The sequence below is a fragment of the Aristolochia californica genome, unplaced genomic scaffold (genome assembly GCF_029961685.1).
Source record: "Aristolochia californica isolate CCGP_79_NKW_82.1479 unplaced genomic scaffold, dmAriCali1.0.hap1 SCAF_7, whole genome shotgun sequence".
In the NCBI taxonomy this organism is placed as follows: Eukaryota; Viridiplantae; Streptophyta; class Magnoliopsida; order Piperales; family Aristolochiaceae; genus Aristolochia; species Aristolochia californica.
The window spans coordinates 1,132,546-1,150,632 of NW_027182268.1; the positions used below are offsets into that span (position 1 = coordinate 1,132,546).

General features: G+C 38.2%; 2 protein-coding genes across 2 annotated transcripts; both read left to right on the forward strand.

Moving 5' to 3' along the window:
* The first annotated feature begins 1,448 nt into the window (after positions 1-1,448).
* Positions 1,449-4,034, forward strand: LOC137937840 (transcription factor NIGT1-like). The gene is made up of 5 exons (XM_068783022.1): positions 1,449-1,762; positions 2,168-2,397; positions 2,545-2,788; positions 2,888-2,964; positions 3,648-4,034. Exons 1-5 carry the CDS (start codon positions 1,642-1,644, stop codon positions 4,014-4,016), a joined length of 1,041 nt encoding a protein of 346 aa, XP_068639123.1. The 5' UTR covers positions 1,449-1,641; the 3' UTR covers positions 4,017-4,034.
* Positions 4,035-13,199: 9,165 nt separating this feature from the next.
* LOC137937658 (uncharacterized) lies at positions 13,200-17,255 on the forward strand. Its single transcript, XM_068782771.1, has 9 exons — positions 13,200-13,581; positions 14,063-14,109; positions 14,232-14,334; positions 15,589-15,675; positions 15,834-15,917; positions 16,078-16,131; positions 16,514-16,594; positions 16,827-16,872; positions 16,986-17,255. Exons 1-9 carry the CDS (start codon positions 13,327-13,329, stop codon positions 17,042-17,044), a joined length of 816 nt encoding a protein of 271 aa, XP_068638872.1. The 5' UTR covers positions 13,200-13,326; the 3' UTR covers positions 17,045-17,255.
* Positions 17,256-18,087: the final 832 nt, after the last annotated feature.

The window sequence follows — 18,087 nt, forward strand, 5'->3', positions numbered from 1 at the left end:
GGGTCCAGTTTTTGCCATTCTAGGAGCTTGGTTCATCTATCAAATTCAATACAAAGAGTTGATCTCAAAGGGGAAGTCAGAGGCTGCGATCACTACTATTTTCTGCTTTATATTGAGTAAATGTGAACTAGTACATAACTGGTAAGTCTTTCACATGACCGCCAATCCTTGACTTCATTAAATATATCTCACTTGGTCTGGGTGCATCTCTGAAGCTCCTCGTCCATTCCGTAGGACTCACCTTGGGGCAGTGGTTGCAGGTCTGTCTTATGGGTTTCTGACGTGCCCAACTATGCAAAGGGGAAATGTATCCTCAAGAAAATGGTTAGGAGGAGGTCCTTGCGCTCATAAGACGACTGGATGGTCCTTGTAGATCATTCATTATATTTACAATCTTTATTGCTAGAACCTGAACTTGGCACCTTCCGATTGAGAAGAACTGGTGGCAGAAGCGGCCCTAAATGAATCAGAACCTGGAGTTGAATTGAATTGAAGTGAGCTATATATATATATATATATATATATATATATATAAAAGTGAGCTTTAAACAGAAATGTATTGGATGGATCTGGGTTTAACCGGTGGTTAAGTTATTTAGAAGCCGGCGTTGTCGTACACTTTAATCAGACGCCGGAAGAAATCGCATAAGCATAAATATTACCGAAGCTACAGGGGATCGAGGATTTGACTTCGATGTCCCTTCTGACATCCAAAAGACACCTGATTCGAGAGAATCTTGAAACGTGCGAACGTGGCACGCTCCGAATGGGTAGGTACATCAAACCACTCTTCCTTCTGTCAAAACCATTACATCCGCAAATAAACGCATTTGCACGAATCGGGCCTCGAGATCTAATGGCTGAGGGTTCACCAGACCGAGTGCGCGGCGCCAAAAACGGAGAAGCGGTATCGGTGATCCGGCGAGGGCGTTCTCGAAATAATCGAAACATATACGCCCATTTAGGATTGGACCAGAAGAGAAGATTGTTTCGGGGAAACTAGAATTGACCTTTTAGAACGCCAAAGGCCACCCGTTCTCGCTACCCAGTCGGTGCTTGCCGAGTATTCAAGTCTACTCCAGATTCCCTCGAACCTACCCCTGGATTCCATTTCTCTATCTAATATTTAAAATAAATTAATTATTTTATTTATTTATTTTATCAAATCAAACCCTTTTTCTAGGGTTTAGAGTCTGGAGAGTGCCTGGAGGCGAGGATATTCTTCGCAAGTCTTCGATCTTATCGCTATGCTGACGTCAGCACAAGCAAATCGCTCCGACGGATATTTATGCCCCCACCATCAATGATTCGTTTTGTACGCGACGGCCCGACCTCGAATCCCCCTCCTTGCTCGCGTTTCCGCTCCCCACAACTGTCTCTCTCTTCTCTCTTCTCTCTCTAGCCGTCTTTTGTTCCTTTCCCCCTCCCTATCGAGTTTCTCTCTCCACAGCACCTTCGTTTCTTCTCCCTCTAATTTATTCTCTCCTTGCGGATACTCAGATCCCTTATTCCTCCTTTACTCTTTCGGAACCGCCGATGCTCAACCCCTCCGCCACATTTCTCATTTATTGCTACTCCTCTCTGACATCGTTTTGCATCCCCTACCTAACCTGCAATCGCAGACTCAGCACAACCTGATCCATGGAGTTCCCTCCCTGTGGCCGAAGATTACGAGATTACATAGACGCTCTTGAAGAAGAACGTCGCAAGATCCAGGTCTTTCATCGAGAGCTTCCTCTCTGTATGCTACTCATTACTCATGGTAAGATTATTTTTTTTCCCATCTCATTAATCGAAATACTCTCGAGTCTTGTCATAGCAGTTTTTTTATTTTTCAGGTTATAATTCTCAATTTTTTTTGTACCAGACCGTTTTCGTGTGTAGATATCGCAAGGTTTCGTCTCATCCCGACTGTTTTTTTTTTTTTTTTTTTGTCCAAAAGAAATTAGCTGCTGTTCAGGTGGTGAACTTCTTTTGTCGTGCGTCCTTCTTGAAGAATTTCGGATTTAAAGAAGAAAAAAAAAAGACGTCGCAAAGCCTTCTCCTTTTTTCCCCATGTAATTGGCCCCTTTCTTTTCTTTTGCCCCAGTTTGCAAAAAGAACTTGAAAGATTTTTGGGTTGAATCCCTTTCGCTTTTCTCTAAAAACCATGAATTTCATGTTGCAGCAATTGAGACCTGTAAACAGCAAGTGGCTACAGAAATCTTATTTCCTGGGCGATCCGACGGTGAGGCAACGTCGAGTGAGGGTCCGGTCTTGGAGTTTATTCCCATAAAGCGCAGCTCCTCGTCGGAGGGCGCCAAGAGTTCCGAAAAGGACGAGAAAACCCTGAAGAAACCCGACTGGCTTAGATCCGTTCAGCTCTGGACTGGAGATAATAAACCGCCTCCGAAAGAGGTCTGGTTACTGGAAAATGAATTCCTCTTACAGCATTATTTTAGGTCAAAGACTTCGTTAAAGATTAAAAAAAAAAAAAACGCCGCTGCTCGAAGTTGCAGCCGTTTTCTGTCCGTCGGTTTCGACTAAATCGGGAGAAATTTGCAGGAAAGACGATCACTTGTGGAGCCCAAAAAGGCTGACGGGGCGTTCCACCCTTTCAACAGAGAAGATAAACGGACAGCGGCCTCCGTGCCTGGGCCCGCAGCAGCGGCCAGTTCGTCTGCCGAGACAGGACTAGGACGAGAAGAGAAAGAAGGGCAGTCGACGCACCGCAAGGCCAGAAGGTGCTGGTCGCCGGAACTGCATCGAAGATTTCTTCATGCCCTTCAGCAACTCGGTGGCTGCCACGGTGAGTAAACTTATTCTTTCCTATACAATTAAAGCTCGAATACTCAGTATAGTGTCTGTTTTCTTCCATTAACGCGAAAACTTGCCTGGTCTGTTTCAGCGGCAACTCCCAAGCAGATTAGAGAGTTGATGAAAGTAGACGGTCTTTCAAATGACGAAGTGAAAAGCCATCTGCAGGTAAGAATATTATTCTCTTTTCCTGCGCTTTTGCAACTCGTCTATTGCTTGTGAACGATGCAGAGAGCGGGGAAGTCTAGTAAATGTCCCTTGTCCGCCCGCGTGCACTTTGAATCGTACTAATTTGTCGATATCTGAATCTGTATCTTTTTTTCTGCAATTTTGTGTTGTTTCGATTTGCGCGAAATATGTCCGAGTCCAGAATCCTTTTTGCCTTGTACTTGCGACGTCTTGAAAAGGATTGTTCTCTTTTGGTTCTCCTCATCTTCTCTCTCTTTTCCTCAAAGAAGGTAGACATGGAGAGGGTAGATGCCTCCACCGTCATAAATGTCGGTGGCAATGGAGCCCACTGTAAGTTCTACAGATCTTTAATTGAAAAGGCTATCTTTGCCTGATCTTTTCTCATCTAACGACTGGAGTTTAGGATGAAGTACTGCAGTTGTTAAAAGTAGTTCTCCGGAATCTGAACAAGTTTTATTACCGGAGTCAAGAAACATTTCGTAAATAATCCACTGTTTGTAGTTTCTGAAAATGAAGAAACTTGTTGGTAACTTGTTAAGTTTCTGAGATCAATCTCAACTAGGCGCATTCTCAGTTTTAGTGACAAGTTGTTCGATTACGTTTTGTTCATTTTCAAGGTTCTTGTTCATTGTTAAAACTTTTAATTTTTCTCTTTGTTTCAGAAATATAGATTGCACACTAGACGGCCTAGTCCAACAGCTCAAGCCACCAATCCTCCGCCACCCCAGTTCGTCGTCGTAGGGGGCATATGGGTCCCTCCACCTGAATACACAGCCGCAGTTGCAGCCGGCCAGCCGTCGGAGGGAACAAGTAGGCCCGCTAGCGAAATCTACGCACCCGTGGCTACATTCCCGCAATCACCGAAATCCCAGCAAAAGCAAAAGAAAACGCAGCAGTCCCCGTCGGGGCCACTCAATTCGGAAAGAAGGGGCAACAGAGAGCGTCACAGTATCGGAGATGACAGTGGTCAATCACATTCTCCGGCCACCTCTTCCTCGTCGCATACCACCACCACTTCCCATGCTTATTGAATTCCTCGACTAGGAGAACCGGAGAGAATTAACTTTTTTTTGAAACGAAATCCTGAGTCCGCTTACTGTGATGATACGTAGGGAAGGTACAGGTTTTTTTGGTTCTCTTAGCCTTGTGAGGAAGAAGATATGTAAGATTTGAATGCTTGGAATCTCTCTGTAAGGTAAGAGTTAACTCACAGAAGAATAAAATAGTTGTTTGGGTACGAAGGGTATGGGAAATGAAGACGGCTGATTGGATGCGTCGATTACGTGTTTTTTTTTTGTAGGAGAATGTTACGGAATGAAAATTTCAGCCTCACGTTTTGTAAGAAGACTTGGAACTTTTGAAGCCTTCTACGCTTGTACGGTGGTTCTTTCACTCCCAGCATCCATGAACCAATTCAAAAAGGAGAAAATCCCGGCAAATTGGATCTGCTTTGAGGACAAACTCAGCGATGCTTCCCTGGATTCTCTTCTTTCGCTTGGTTATGTGATCATTATTTTTTGAAGTTTTTTGCCGGAAAATGAACGTTTTTGCTGATGGTCACGTCTGGTTTAAAGTTCTTACCAAGCGAGACAACGAAACAGTCTTTAGTCGAAGAGGTCTGTTTGATCGGCCGGGGAATGTGATCGTCCCGTTCGAAATCTGTTTGATCAGATCTCATCACTTGTTCAATTAGTATTGATATCATATTATAAGTCATAAATATTTTCAGAAATTTTTTGAGCTTCTAGCCTCCCTGTTGTGATGGCTGGGAGCACGGGCCTTCTTCTCATCGTTGTCCGATGAGAAAGAGAAGTGGATTGGGGGGTTTACACATATATATTTTGTTCTATTGAACTTGGTTTAATTGATGTAACACTGCTTTTAAGCTGGACTTCACTCTTTCATGTACAATAAGAAGTCTCTCAGTCTTGGGTCAACCCCATAAACGAGGCGACAATGGAAGAAAGCTGACAGGTAGGGAAACGTTGCTCTGCTACATATCTAGGTCTTGTGGCTATGTTTCAACGTTAAGACAGAAACAGGCCGGTGTTGCTTGAGCTGCGTATATTCACAGACGGAAACAACTTAAATATGGAGCCTAGCAAGTCTCATTCCTGTCCACTTATTTTCCCCTAGGTTGAAACCCTATGAAAAAGTATCACTCCTTTCTTTGTTCTACACTTTTTCCTTACTTGTTTGGGCTTATATCCGTTATAGTAGTTTTTAGTAGAAATAAACTGCAAATATTATGTGTGATAGAGATAAGGATAAGGATAAGGATCGAAATACAAGAACCAAATAAACTCAAACTTTGAAGAATTGTAATATCTACAGTCACTCTTGTAATTCTATAAATATTTGTCACCTCATTAATGAAACTCATGGCAAATATTATTGTCAGTTCCTAAATTCTATATAGTATCAGGGCTATCGATTAGCCTCTATGTCCTGTCTCCCACCGTTGTCTCTAGTCCATTTCCTCTCCCATCACTGCCACTGCCTATCGATTTTGCCTCTCTGTCGTCAGTTCCATCAACCAACAATCACAACAAAAGCCTTCTCAGCCTCCTCAGACCAGTCCGCCTCACTCTCTCCCATTGTCGCCCCTTTCAAACAACTCCTATCTTGTTGCCCAATGCCTCACACTTGTGCCACGCCGAGCCATCACAGAGCCTCAGCCCTTCGCTCAAGTCTCTTGACGTCATCATCGAAGACAATCTTCAGCCTTCGCCAGCATCGCCATTGCCTCAAGATTTACCTCCATCGCCCTATTGCCATCTACCTGCAACCACACTCACCAGTGCCACACTAGGCTCCCCTCGCATCGCCTCGGTACAACCACGCCAGGTGACCTAAGTCAGGGGCAAAATAATCCAACCCCCCCCCCACCCTGAGGCTCCTGTCCCGAACACATGCGAACAATGCACATGTAGTTGACATGTGCAAGAAAAAAAAAACTCACTAACCCTCACCACTAAACTTCTTTGCGGAAGATGCGATTTCGTCTGCCCCAGTCGTTGCTCTTCCACATCTCTCTACAGAACAATGCGGTTTCATCCGCCCCAGTCACTACCAGTGCTACTGCTCTTCCACAAGATGATGTGATTTCGTCCACCCCAGTCACTACCAATGTCCCTACTCTTCCATCAAACAAAACGATTTCATCCACCCCAACTGCTACCAGTGCCATTGCTCTTCACCAGATGACGCAATTCCGTATGCCCCAGCTGCTACTAGTGTCGTTGCTTTTCAACATCTCTTTCTCTAAACGATGCAATTCCATCCGCCCTAGCCACTACTAGTGTCATTGTTCTTCCACATTTCTTCTAAGAACGATGCAATTTCGTCTCCCCCAGCCGCTGCTCTTCCACATCCCTTCTCCGGACGATGCGATTATGTCCACCCAGCCACTACTAATGTCGTTGCTCTTCCACATCTCTTCTCCAGATGATGTAATTCCGTCCGCCCTAGCTGCTACTAGTGTCGTTGTTCTTCCACATCTCTTCTCCGAACGATGCAATTTTGTCCTCCCTAGCTGATACCAGTGTCATTGCTTTTCCACATCTCTTCTCCAGACGATGCGATTCTGTCAATCCCAACCGCTACCAATGTCACTGCTCATCCACCGGACGATGTAATTCCGTCCACTCTAGTCACTACCAGTGTCTCTGCTCTTCCATGTCTCTTCTCTAGACAATGCGATTTCGTCCGCCCTAGTTGCTACCAATGTTGTTGCTCTTCCATATCTCTTCTTAGGATGATGCCATTTTGTCCGCTCAAGCCACTACCAGTGTTGTTGCTCTTCCCTTCCTTTAGCTTCCGTGAACACGCTTCCTCTTCTTGAAGAACAAGATTGGACTCTCCTCTCGGAGCTCCATCTTGGGGCATGATAAAGATAAGGATAATGATCGAAATACAAGAACCAAATATACTCAAACTCAAACTCTTAAGAGTTGTAATCTCTTCAGTCACTATTGTAATTAAATAAATACTTGTCTCCTCATCAATGAAATCACAATAAATATTATTCTCAATTCCTAAATTCTATAATGTGAGAGATGATATTTTGATAAGTATCATAATTTGTTAGAGACTAAGACTTGATGCACCCAAAGATGGCAAGCCATTACCCCTGCCCTCTTGTTCTAAAAATGTTAAGTTAATTGATCACTGCCAATGGTTGATCGATCAATCGAGATTCCCTTTGGATGTGCAATATATGTATGATCAATTAGTGTATTTTCATTTGATCGATCACGCTTGAGTCCCTTATTGGCATGGTTTTGAATGATCGATATAGCTAAATTCTGCTTGCTTGGACAACTATGATAGATCATGCGTTATAGCATCAAATGGCCATGTCGTGGATGATCGATCAATCAACTATGGATGATCAATCGTGCTTTATCTGGATGATAGATCATTATCAGTGATTGATCGATCATTCCAATGCTAGTTTAGAAATGTTGATTTTATAAAGCATGAGAATTTCTCTCTAAGTGTTTTAACATATTTTTAAATGATGTCTATGATGCTTCTAAACATGTTTATAGGCAATTTATATCCTAAAGCTCCGATTTTCACAAATACTTAAGGAATAGGAGTTAGAATACTCAAAAATTGATTGAGTTTAGATGTTTGTCTATGATGCATGAACTCGAGTATTCTCGTTGTCTTCTTCATTGTGGGTGCTTCTTCAAGAGATGTTCTTCAATTCTGTTTGAGGTCTTCTTTTTGGCTTTGATGTTTTAGACCTTGAGATACTTTTAAAGGTGAAGTATTTAAAATAGGTTAGATTTGTAAGTTATTAGTTCAATTAAGTTTTGTTATCATCAAAAGCAATGTGGGAGTCAACCTACTGTCAACATGATCAACCTAGTTTGATTAATTGAAAATGCTTTATAGACCTGGCTATGCATAGTTCGGTATGATCGATCATGCTTTATAGCATCATCTTTGTATAATTATGTATGATCGATCATGTTTGAACCAATGATTGATTATATTTTATAGGTTATGCCATATTACATTCGGGTTTGATCGGTCATGCTTTATAGCATCATCATAGTACAATTTTATATGATCGATCATGTTTGAACCAATGATTAATTATGTTTTATAGGTTATGCCATATTACATTCTAGATGGTAGTTCAAGCCCATGTAAGTTGACCAATTATGTCATATGCTTGTGTACTATTTTGGCATTCGAATAAAACATGGTTTTGGAATATTTCTTGCCCTAAAGCCCCATAACATAAATGTGTTTAAGAATCGAAGTTTGGTTGACTATCTACTTACATAACTAGAGTTCCTGAAATATTTCTATATGACTTTTGACTCTAGATATTCAAGTCTTCGTTCATCTCCTTTGTGTAAGTTCTTCTTCACAACAAAAAAATTTAACGCATTTTATCATTGGGTGGCATGGCTAGTAAATAAGGAGATTTTTTATAGAAATGGTATAGAATTGTAATTATGCAAATTGGTGTATGTCCTCTTATGACTTTTTCCTTTTGAAGCATGTAGCCCTAAGGCATTGTGGTCATTGTAAACACCTTCACACAACTATAAATGTAGCCTCAAGGCATGGGGTATAGCATTCAAGCCTCTTCATATTGGCTCAAATTCGTCCTTACACCTCTGTCTCTTTTCCTCTTCCTTCTCTCCCTTAGTTTCTTCTCTCCTCTCTCCCAAGAGCTAGAATACCTTTCTTCTCTCCTTCCCTTGAGATCTTAGGTTTATGTCTTGTCCCTAGAAATCAACATGGTATCAGAGTGGGCAAAGATCTGAGATGGAAAAGGATAAGAAGATGGAGAAGAAAGGGAGGAAGAACAATAAGAAGAAAAAGAAAAAGAAAAAAAAGAAGTTTCTCATTCTTCCTTAAGTCTTTCTTTTCCAATTCCTAATTTTTCATTAGATGTTTTACTCTCTTATTGTATGTTTCCTATAGAAAATTATATATCGTTGGAAATATCTTTGATTTTAGTTTCCAACTCAAAAAGAATCGTTGAAATCAGATTTTTCTAGAAAGAGAAATCGACATTTGAAGCAGTAGAAAAGTTTCATGTACCAACATAAAGCCTCAACTTCATAAACGGTTTGTAACAGCATTTAAGAGGATTTATATTGATAATTGTATCTCAAAAGAAGCTATATGATTTTTCTTTCTATCTACAATGGAAGAATCAAAGGTCATACAAGTATCTTCTTGCTTGCGAAGATCCGAATTTAAGTCGAACTTTTTGCTTCACTTTTTGAGTTGCTAATATTGGTTGAGATTCCTATTTCTTTTTAAAATCGTGTCAAGATTTTTAAAACTTGAGTATCTTTCCTTCCTTAAAAGTTTCTTTTATTTTATCTCATATTACATTACTTTCCTTGACATAAGTCTTCCACATTATGAGTTTAGTTTTCATTTTTACAAAGTTTTAGAAAAACTTGTTTGATCATTTTAAATTCAAAATATTATTGTCGTAAAACCTCTCTAATTTTAGAAATTATCTCTTGAATATTTTCTTTGTAAATTGGTCAAGTTGTGTTAAAAAGTAATTGCCTTATTAGATAAATCTTTTTTAGAAAGTTTCCATTATTATGTTCCATCTCAAAAAATTCTTATTGAAGATATTTTTTTAAGTTTCCTCACTCATCAAATTCATAGAAGAGTTTTTTTATCTCCCTCTTGAGTCAAACTTGGTCACTTCTTATCCATCTATTGGTCTAAAAGCGCCTCCTTCTTACTTGGAAATGTGAAGAGCTGCATTGTGTGTCTCCTTCCTTTTGAAGTATGAGAGTTGTTATCTTTTTATTCACACCCTTAAGTCCTCAAAGTATTTTCTTCAATTTGTGTTTGTTAAAATCACTTCAGAGCAATGTTTATAGATCCACAACCTAAAAGTATAGGAGTGTGCCCAACATCCAGCTTGAGTCAAATCTTTTATTCTCACCCAAGAGGTGATTTGTGTTTGAGCTACCCTTTAAAAGTGAGTGTCTCTTTGTTGTGCCCTAAAGTTGCACTGTTTTCCGCCTTAGAAATCGAGCGGAGTGTATTTTAGACTCTGACCATTTTAACTGTTGTATGGAGCTTTGTCGTATGGCTATAATTGATTTTTCTTCTCTCACCATTATGTTGTGCAAGTTGGGTCTCTTGGTAAAGAATAAAAAGATCCCCAACTTGAAGAAGAAGTACCAACAATGATAACCGACAATGAAGAATTCTACTTATTGTGGTAATCAACTTTTATGTTGCAAGAATATCCAAGTAAGGGGAAGACAAGATGAGAACAAGAAGGAAATTATAAGCAAATTGTGAACAAGAACAAGATGAGTCAAAGCAACACAATCAAAAATTCTTTTTCAAGCACACAAGTTTCTCAACCAAGATTATTTGTAAGTAAAGTTACTAACACCAACTTGAGGGGGAGTGTGTGTAGGGGTGTTATGGCTAGTAAATAAGAAGAACTTTCATAAAGATGACATAAAATTAAAATTATGCAAGTTGGTGTATGTCCTCTTATGTCATTTTCCTTTTGAAGCATGTAGCACTAAGGGCATTGTAGCCATTGTAAAAATCTTCAGACAATTATAAATATAGCCTCAAGGCATGGGGTAGAATATTCAAGCCTTTTCTTGTTGGCTCAAATTTATCCATACACCTCTCTCTATTTTCCTCTTCCTTCTCTCCCTTGGTTTCTTCTCTGCTCTCTCCCTAGAGCTAGATTCCTCTCTTCTCTCCTTCCTTTGCTCTTGTGTTTATGTCTTATCCATAGAAATGAATAGCTCTTGAAATACGTCATTGTAGACTCTTCTAAATACCTCCTTCTATAATCCTCATTCTACTTCTCCCCCTCAAGATGGGGATGAATGACACCAAGAGACCTAGCTTGCCAAAATATCTCTCCTAACCATACAAGAAAATCCACTCCAACAAACAAGTGGATCAACATCTACCAAAGCACTAACACGAGTACTCAATCCTTTTCTAATTTCTTAACTTTCTACAACTCCTTGTAATGACAAAAATCTGAAACCAAGGAAGAAAGTCATGCTCATCGATTATTGTGAGATGTACTCCTAAGCAACAACAAAAAATGTGTACACCTTCAATTCTACGAAGAACACACGTCAAGGCTATCATGAGTAATGAGTCTGTGGGTATTGCTCCAATGTGATAAAAACCCAGTCAAGGAAGTACTACTAGAGGTTTTACAGCCTACCCTTGAACATGACTCAAATTTTTTTCTTTTGTGAAAAAATCCTTACGTAAACCATTCACCCGACCACTATGGACAAAAGACAACAAAGAGTGACCAAAAATAAATGAAACACAACAGCTCATTAATAAACATCAAACAACAAGACAAACTAGAGCAAAGGTAAGCAAATAAGACATGAAGAAGAAAACATAAAACTCTCGTTACAATAAGAGACATGTAACTTTCAAAATCAGAAGTTCATGTAGACATGGAGAGTTAAAGAAAATAACATGTATGAGGAGAAACTATATGAGAAGAGATGTCAGCTAGGAATGATTAAGTCTTACTACAACTCTCTAATCAAAGGGAAATTTTCCTAAAAAACTAGGACTCTTGGAGAAAAAGAAACTCGACTCACATTAATACATGGAGAAGAAATAGGAGAGAAAATAGGAAAATGAGATATTTTCGACAGAACTAATCTTTGTTGCTTCAAATAGAGATATCTTTCAAAATATAGCTCAGAATCACAAATGGTTTATTTTTAAAAAAACTAGACTCAAAGATATTTAATTTGATATGCATTTTGATATAAAATACTTGGGCCTTGAATCTTTTATGACTTCTTGATTAGCTCCATTGGGTATCTTAACCCTTGTTGACTCTGTCGTGTATATCTCCTTATAGAAAGTTCAGATCAATATGAAAATTAATATTTCTAAAACAAAAGTTGAATATCTTTTATTCAAGTATAATATTTATATATAAATTATTTTTATTTTAAGGTCAATAATTTGATAGATTTTGGGCTTTACAATCTGAACAAATTAAGTACTTTTTCATCTTAGGTGAGACACAAGGGTAACCTAAGACTAAAAAGAACCAAGTGATGTGAAAGGGATGGGACAAGGAAACCTCAAAAATAAATAAAAATTATCCACTTCTTCCCCTTCTTCTCCATCTTCTTATCATTCTCCATTTCATGAACATAGAAGAGGGAACATGGGAGGAGAGAGCTACAAAAAAGTCTTATGGAAGAGAATCAATTAGGATTCCCTCTTCTCTTCTATTTATAACATGAAATAAAGGTAGAAAACACTAATACCCCTACTCTTTTACACCCTTGGAAATAACATTCTATAAGAAAATACTTTTCTAGAAACCTAATTAAATAAAAATTACAATCTTCTAATAAGATGAAAAAGAAAAAACTATTTATAAAGTAAGCTATAAGCTAGGTTGAACTCAATTAAGCAAAATTCACAATACCCCTCTCTCTCTCTCTCTCTCTCTCTCTTCCTCTCAAACACATTTCCCCTCCTCCTCCCTCTTTTGCCTTCCTCTCTTCTTTCTCAAACTCTCCCCTCCATCTCCCTCATTCCCCTCTAAAATCATCATCCCTTCATTCTCTAGTCCATCATGTTTTCTTAAAAATCCAAATTCCAAACATTTGAATCCTCAAACTCCATCTCTTCTCTATAAGTTTCTTGAAGAAGATAGAACTCTAATAAGGGTATCTTATCACTTGAAGTCTAGAAGCACTAGAGATAAAATCTACTTGTATTTGAATTTTCTTGGGAGAGATTGGGAAGTGTAATTGAGTATGATCCTTGGCTTATAGCATTAAGGGTGAGATTAAGCTGCTCACCTCCGTGGACTAACCCAAGGATGTTGAACCTAACTCATGGGATGGGTTTCGCATCTACCCTTCCTTAAAAATTAAAATGGCAATAAAAAGTAGGAAAAGAATAAGATTTTTCAATGTTCTCATAGTATTGTTGATTTCTCTAGGTTGATGTTTAAAATTGATTTTATATATTATAACTATTTTTTATATTTTTAATACTTTTAAACTGTTTTAAAATAATAAAAAATAAAATGGTGGGATGAGGGTTGAAGAAAAGGGGACAGGCTACCTTTTAGTGTTTCAAAAGCCTGACCCGGATTCGACCACGTCCGTCTAAACGAGACCCCGAGCGAATAGAAATTATTTGATCTGAGAAGGACGATAACAGGAAAAATAATTTTGGCGGTTGCAACGAGCAGGAGAGAGCTAACCTTCTTTGGTGTTCGAATGCGAGCCCCTTATTCAGTTCAAGAGGATATATCGAGGCCACAAGGAAAAAGTTTAAAGAAATTCTTCAGCCATGTCTGTCGAAGCAGCTGCAGGAACTGGAATTATAATCTGCGCCTCCCGCTATGGCATGGCTCAACGCAAGCATGTTCTCTCTCTGAAATGGAACCCACCAGCCCATTTAAGGGCCGTCCCTGCCCTCGGTCGTCCACAGACGAGTCTGCGTAATCTTAGATTCGTGATCGTCACCAACGCCGTCGATTCAACCCAACCGGCCACCTTATCCGGCAAGGCAATTGTGCCTGATGATGACTTCTCCATAACGAAGGTCCTCTTCAATTTTAGCTCATCAAGCTTTCTTACTTTAATCTTCCCATTTGATGCTCTTCTCCGCCCTTGAGTGTCTTGTAATCTGTTCTTACTAGAGATAATTTAGTGCAGTAAGATTTGAGTACCTTGAAGTTTTTGTTAGCTAATCTATTTCGAATCGATTGACAAATTTTGGATTAGGAGAACTGATGCTGGAATGGTTTGGAATTTTAACCATTTAGCAATATCTTCTAGTATTTCCAGTCCGTGGAACTGCTATAACCAGTTCAGGTGAATTAAGTCACAAATGTATCAAAAAAAATTAGACAACGGTTAAGCAGACACAAATTCGCCAATTTACTTTTTTCAACTCTAAGTTCTTTGCCCATACTGCTCTGTAAAACTACTTGTTTAGCCATTGGACCACCACGCCTCGATGTTTCAGTTACAGCCCGTTTGATATAAAAACATCCAGTAATGTAGAATAATTGCTCTAGCAGGTCTCGTTTGGCGTTATTGGACTAGCTGTTGGCTGCACACTTCTATCGTAAGTTTGTGTTTCTGTAACCCTTCATGGTATCTTCCAGCAGATTTTAATTATTTGTTTTCAATAATTCTTCGCTTAAATAATCTTAGGAATTTGTTTCGGATTATTATTCTTTGGTGCAGTTATGGCTTTGGAGCATATTTCAATATTCTTCCTGGTTCTGAATGGTCAGCCTTAATGCTGACTTATGGCTTTCCTCTTGCAATAATTGGGATGGCGCTGAAGGTCAGTTCACTATTAGTAGTCTTTAATTCTAGATTATTAAGAGTCATACGGTTACGGATAGCTGCATCACTAGGCATAAAGAACGTGTTAAACTGACTAAGTATCCTTCTTTTGCAGCAATATGTCATATGAATTACCGTATGTGAAAAAATGGGGCATGTATCCATTCTTAAATAATAAAAGCTTGTGCTTTTGGTCCTATAGTTTTTTTTTTTTTTTGCTGCATTAATCTTAATCATGTACATCCTCCCAGAAATATGATTGCATCATTTCAGTGCCTATTATTTAGTTGCAGATTCATGAAGACAGTAGGTTGTATGCAGTCATTTAGCTTTTTCACCCAAAATTTCTGAATTTATAAGGTTTCATCTACAAGTTTCTGATTGGAATTGCTTCAAGGAGACAAGGGTTGATGTAGCAGAACATTGGGTGTTACCATCTGAGGCTATGTGCAGTGAAAATTTATTTATGGTCCACAATGAATTTCTACAATATAAAAATGACATTCTGTGATAATTTTTCTACTTAGGCAGTATATGTCTAGTGAAATATCACTTTTTAATAATAGCAAAGATCATTAGCATCTTCTTTTAAACATATACATAAATATATAAATAATGGATTGGTAGTATCTTTATTGTCCTTTAAGCTGGGTTTTAGCATTATGATGCACTCGTAAACCAGTTTTTTATGTTTTTGCAATGGGTTGCTTCAATTCACGGTTTTGTTTTTTTACCTTACATATCATCTTTTGTGTCTTGCTCTGAGACTGTTTTCTGGTCTCTTCTTTTAATATATCAGCTTGGTTTACACAAAACTTCTTGGATTTAATAAAAATAGTTAGTTGTCCTCCGCCTCTGAGTCCTAACTGATAATATTCTGCCTTAACCAGTGAGTAGAGAATGGCTTCTGTAAAGCAAACTGCACTCTGTATATGCAGAGTTTTTTAAGGTAAAATTTTGTTAATGGAGCTGTTTCAGGTGAACATTGTTAATAGATATAGTAAGTGAGCTGAAACAGTTATGACTAAATAGATATGTTTCCCTATAATGTGAAAAATACCATCCTCTAAATCATCCCTAACCTGTAGCATGATATCAGTTTTTTTTATAGATTCGTTGCCTTTTACGTATAAAAAAATTATTTAAAAAAGAATCAATTTAATCACAAACTGAAGACCGTAAATTTTCATATTTGCTTTGGACAAATACTGAAGTATCTTTTGTCTGTGAGTAAATCCATTTCTGTTTTCAGTATGCAGAGCTCAAACCTGTGCCATGTATAACGTATGCTGATGCCCAAGCCTTGAGAGAAACTTGTGCTACTCCTATACTTAAACAGGTAATTTTTATGCCATTTACTAAAAAGGAACTTAAGGCAACTAGTAAAAATATACATGGGCAGAATTAGGTACAGATTCTGGATTTGCTGGAGTCATGTCCTCTTTTATGTGTTTTCTGTTGGGCCTACAATTTTATAGTTATATTTTGGTGCATTAGGTCAGAGATGATGTAATAAGATTCCGTTATGGAGATGAGCAGCATCTAGATGAGGCATTAAAACGAATTTTTCAATATGGTCTGGTATGGTGCCCTTCTAATACTTGTGATTTTTTTTTCTTTATTTGTTTTCATAGTGTATTTAAAGTTTAAAAGGTTAATTTTCATTTAAAATGATGTCCAATCACTGAGAGCCACATCTACATTCATGCATTTAATTCTGAAAACATCATTCTCAATTTAGGGTGGAGGCATTATCAGGAGAAACGCTCCCATTCTGGAAATGATCCGTGAAGAGGTAAGCTTTCATTACTCTAGATCTGTTCTTTGCATTGAGCCCATCCATTTCCTTTTCTTGCAATACGAGATATAACTTTCGCTGATGAAGGGACTGCATAGTGGATTAGATTCTAGACTAATAGTTACTTAATTGTCACTGAATTGAGTTTAATAATGCACTACTCAGCTTGGTTCTGATATGGTTCCCAAGTATGATGTGGGCACTACATGATCTGGGTCACTGAATTGAGTTTAATAATGCACTACTCAGCTTGGTTCTGATATGGTTCCCCAGTATGATGTGGGCACTACATGATCTGGGTCATTTATGGATCAAGCTTCATGAGGAACTAATCTAAAGCAAAACTTAGCTTCTTATGGTCATATTGATTTCCCTTCAGGTGACTCAAGATGGCAAGTACTCTTTAGTCCTCTTGTTTCAGGCCAAAGCACTGCAGTTATCAGATTTTGAACAACGACAGGTAATTCCTTTAAGTAGTTAACATACGGAGGCAAGACATCTCAAAAGTATCTCTTTTGATCATCGTGCTGCCATAAGAATATATACCTTCTTTGAACTCATTGTCTTTTTTTGTTTTTTCCCAAATTTGAAACCTGTTGAATCCTTACCACATCACATAATTTCCTGAAGAATTTTTATTTTATTTTATGTCAGATGAAATTTTCTTATTTTCCTTTTTAACTATTCTTTAGGCAAAATTTGCTTCATTCTTTGGACCAGGAATTACAGCCAAAGTTGGTGAGTTTCTAAAGAACTATTTGATAGGTGGATTTATGAAATTGTGTAGTGTTACTTTCAAGTAGTGATTGGTAGTTGGCAGTATACTTAATGGGTTGAGTTTATGGATGCAGGGAAAGGCGAAAATGGTCTATATGAAGTCCAGCTTATCTCTGATACAGTTCCTCTGTAATGCCTGATACTATCATTTTGTGTTAAATCCTTGACAAGTTTTTTTCTTACAGTTTTGCTACCAGCTATTAAGGTGGCTTTTGTAAAGCAATCGGTGTAATGTTCTATCTACTGTGGAATAGCAAATTGTTTGTATCTACACTCAAATGAGAGGGTAAAATGTTTATTTTATCACTTCTTAGTTTATGTATAATACATGGTTTTTTCTCCAACATGGTGTGGTCTGAATGGTAACTTGGTCTGAAAAACACACTTTCATAATAGACAATACGAGCATATTATTTTAGAAAGGAAAACGCCATTAAATCTTGGTTGTCATTGAGTGCAGCGTCCGGCTTAAACATATATACGTAGCTCGTGTGTTGTATTTTGGGTCATTTATGGATCAAGGTTGGTGGTAAGTGAAGCTAGTTAACTTAAAGTTGCCATCCGTCCTATTAACCGTTGAACCAGATCCTGCATTTTGATCAACTAGAATTACTATTTACAGGTTCATCGTCTCTGTTCATCAACAAGCTACTATCACAGCTTTCTCTCAGTACTTATTCTTGTTTCCTTTATTTTGTGTAAGTAGGGATGTCCTCATTTATCTCAGCTTTACGGCACTAATCTCTAGTTATTACTGAGTCATGTATGTTGAGAAGAATAGTTTATACCTGAAGATATTTTTTTATCATTTTGATCTTTGAGGGTATAATTGTAATTATTATGCAGTAGTCTAAGGTCTATTATATATTTTTAATCAGATGACATTAGAGAGAGAAAATCCTCTTTTAGAGCCCATCCGCCTTGACGTTCAAACAGTTAGCATAGAAGAGGCAAATAGAGAGAAAAGCAAAAAATAATGGTCCTGCAAAGAAAGTTGTCCGACCAAAGAGACATTGGCTGAATGGACATGAGAGAGAAAAGCCACAAGTTTGTAAGAAAAGAAAATTACAAAAGAAAAGGTTGTACGAGGCATTATTGAAAACAAAGGTGAATAAGAGTAAAAAATAAAATGATTATTTCAATAATGTCATTTAGGCTTGACCATATCTTCCAACA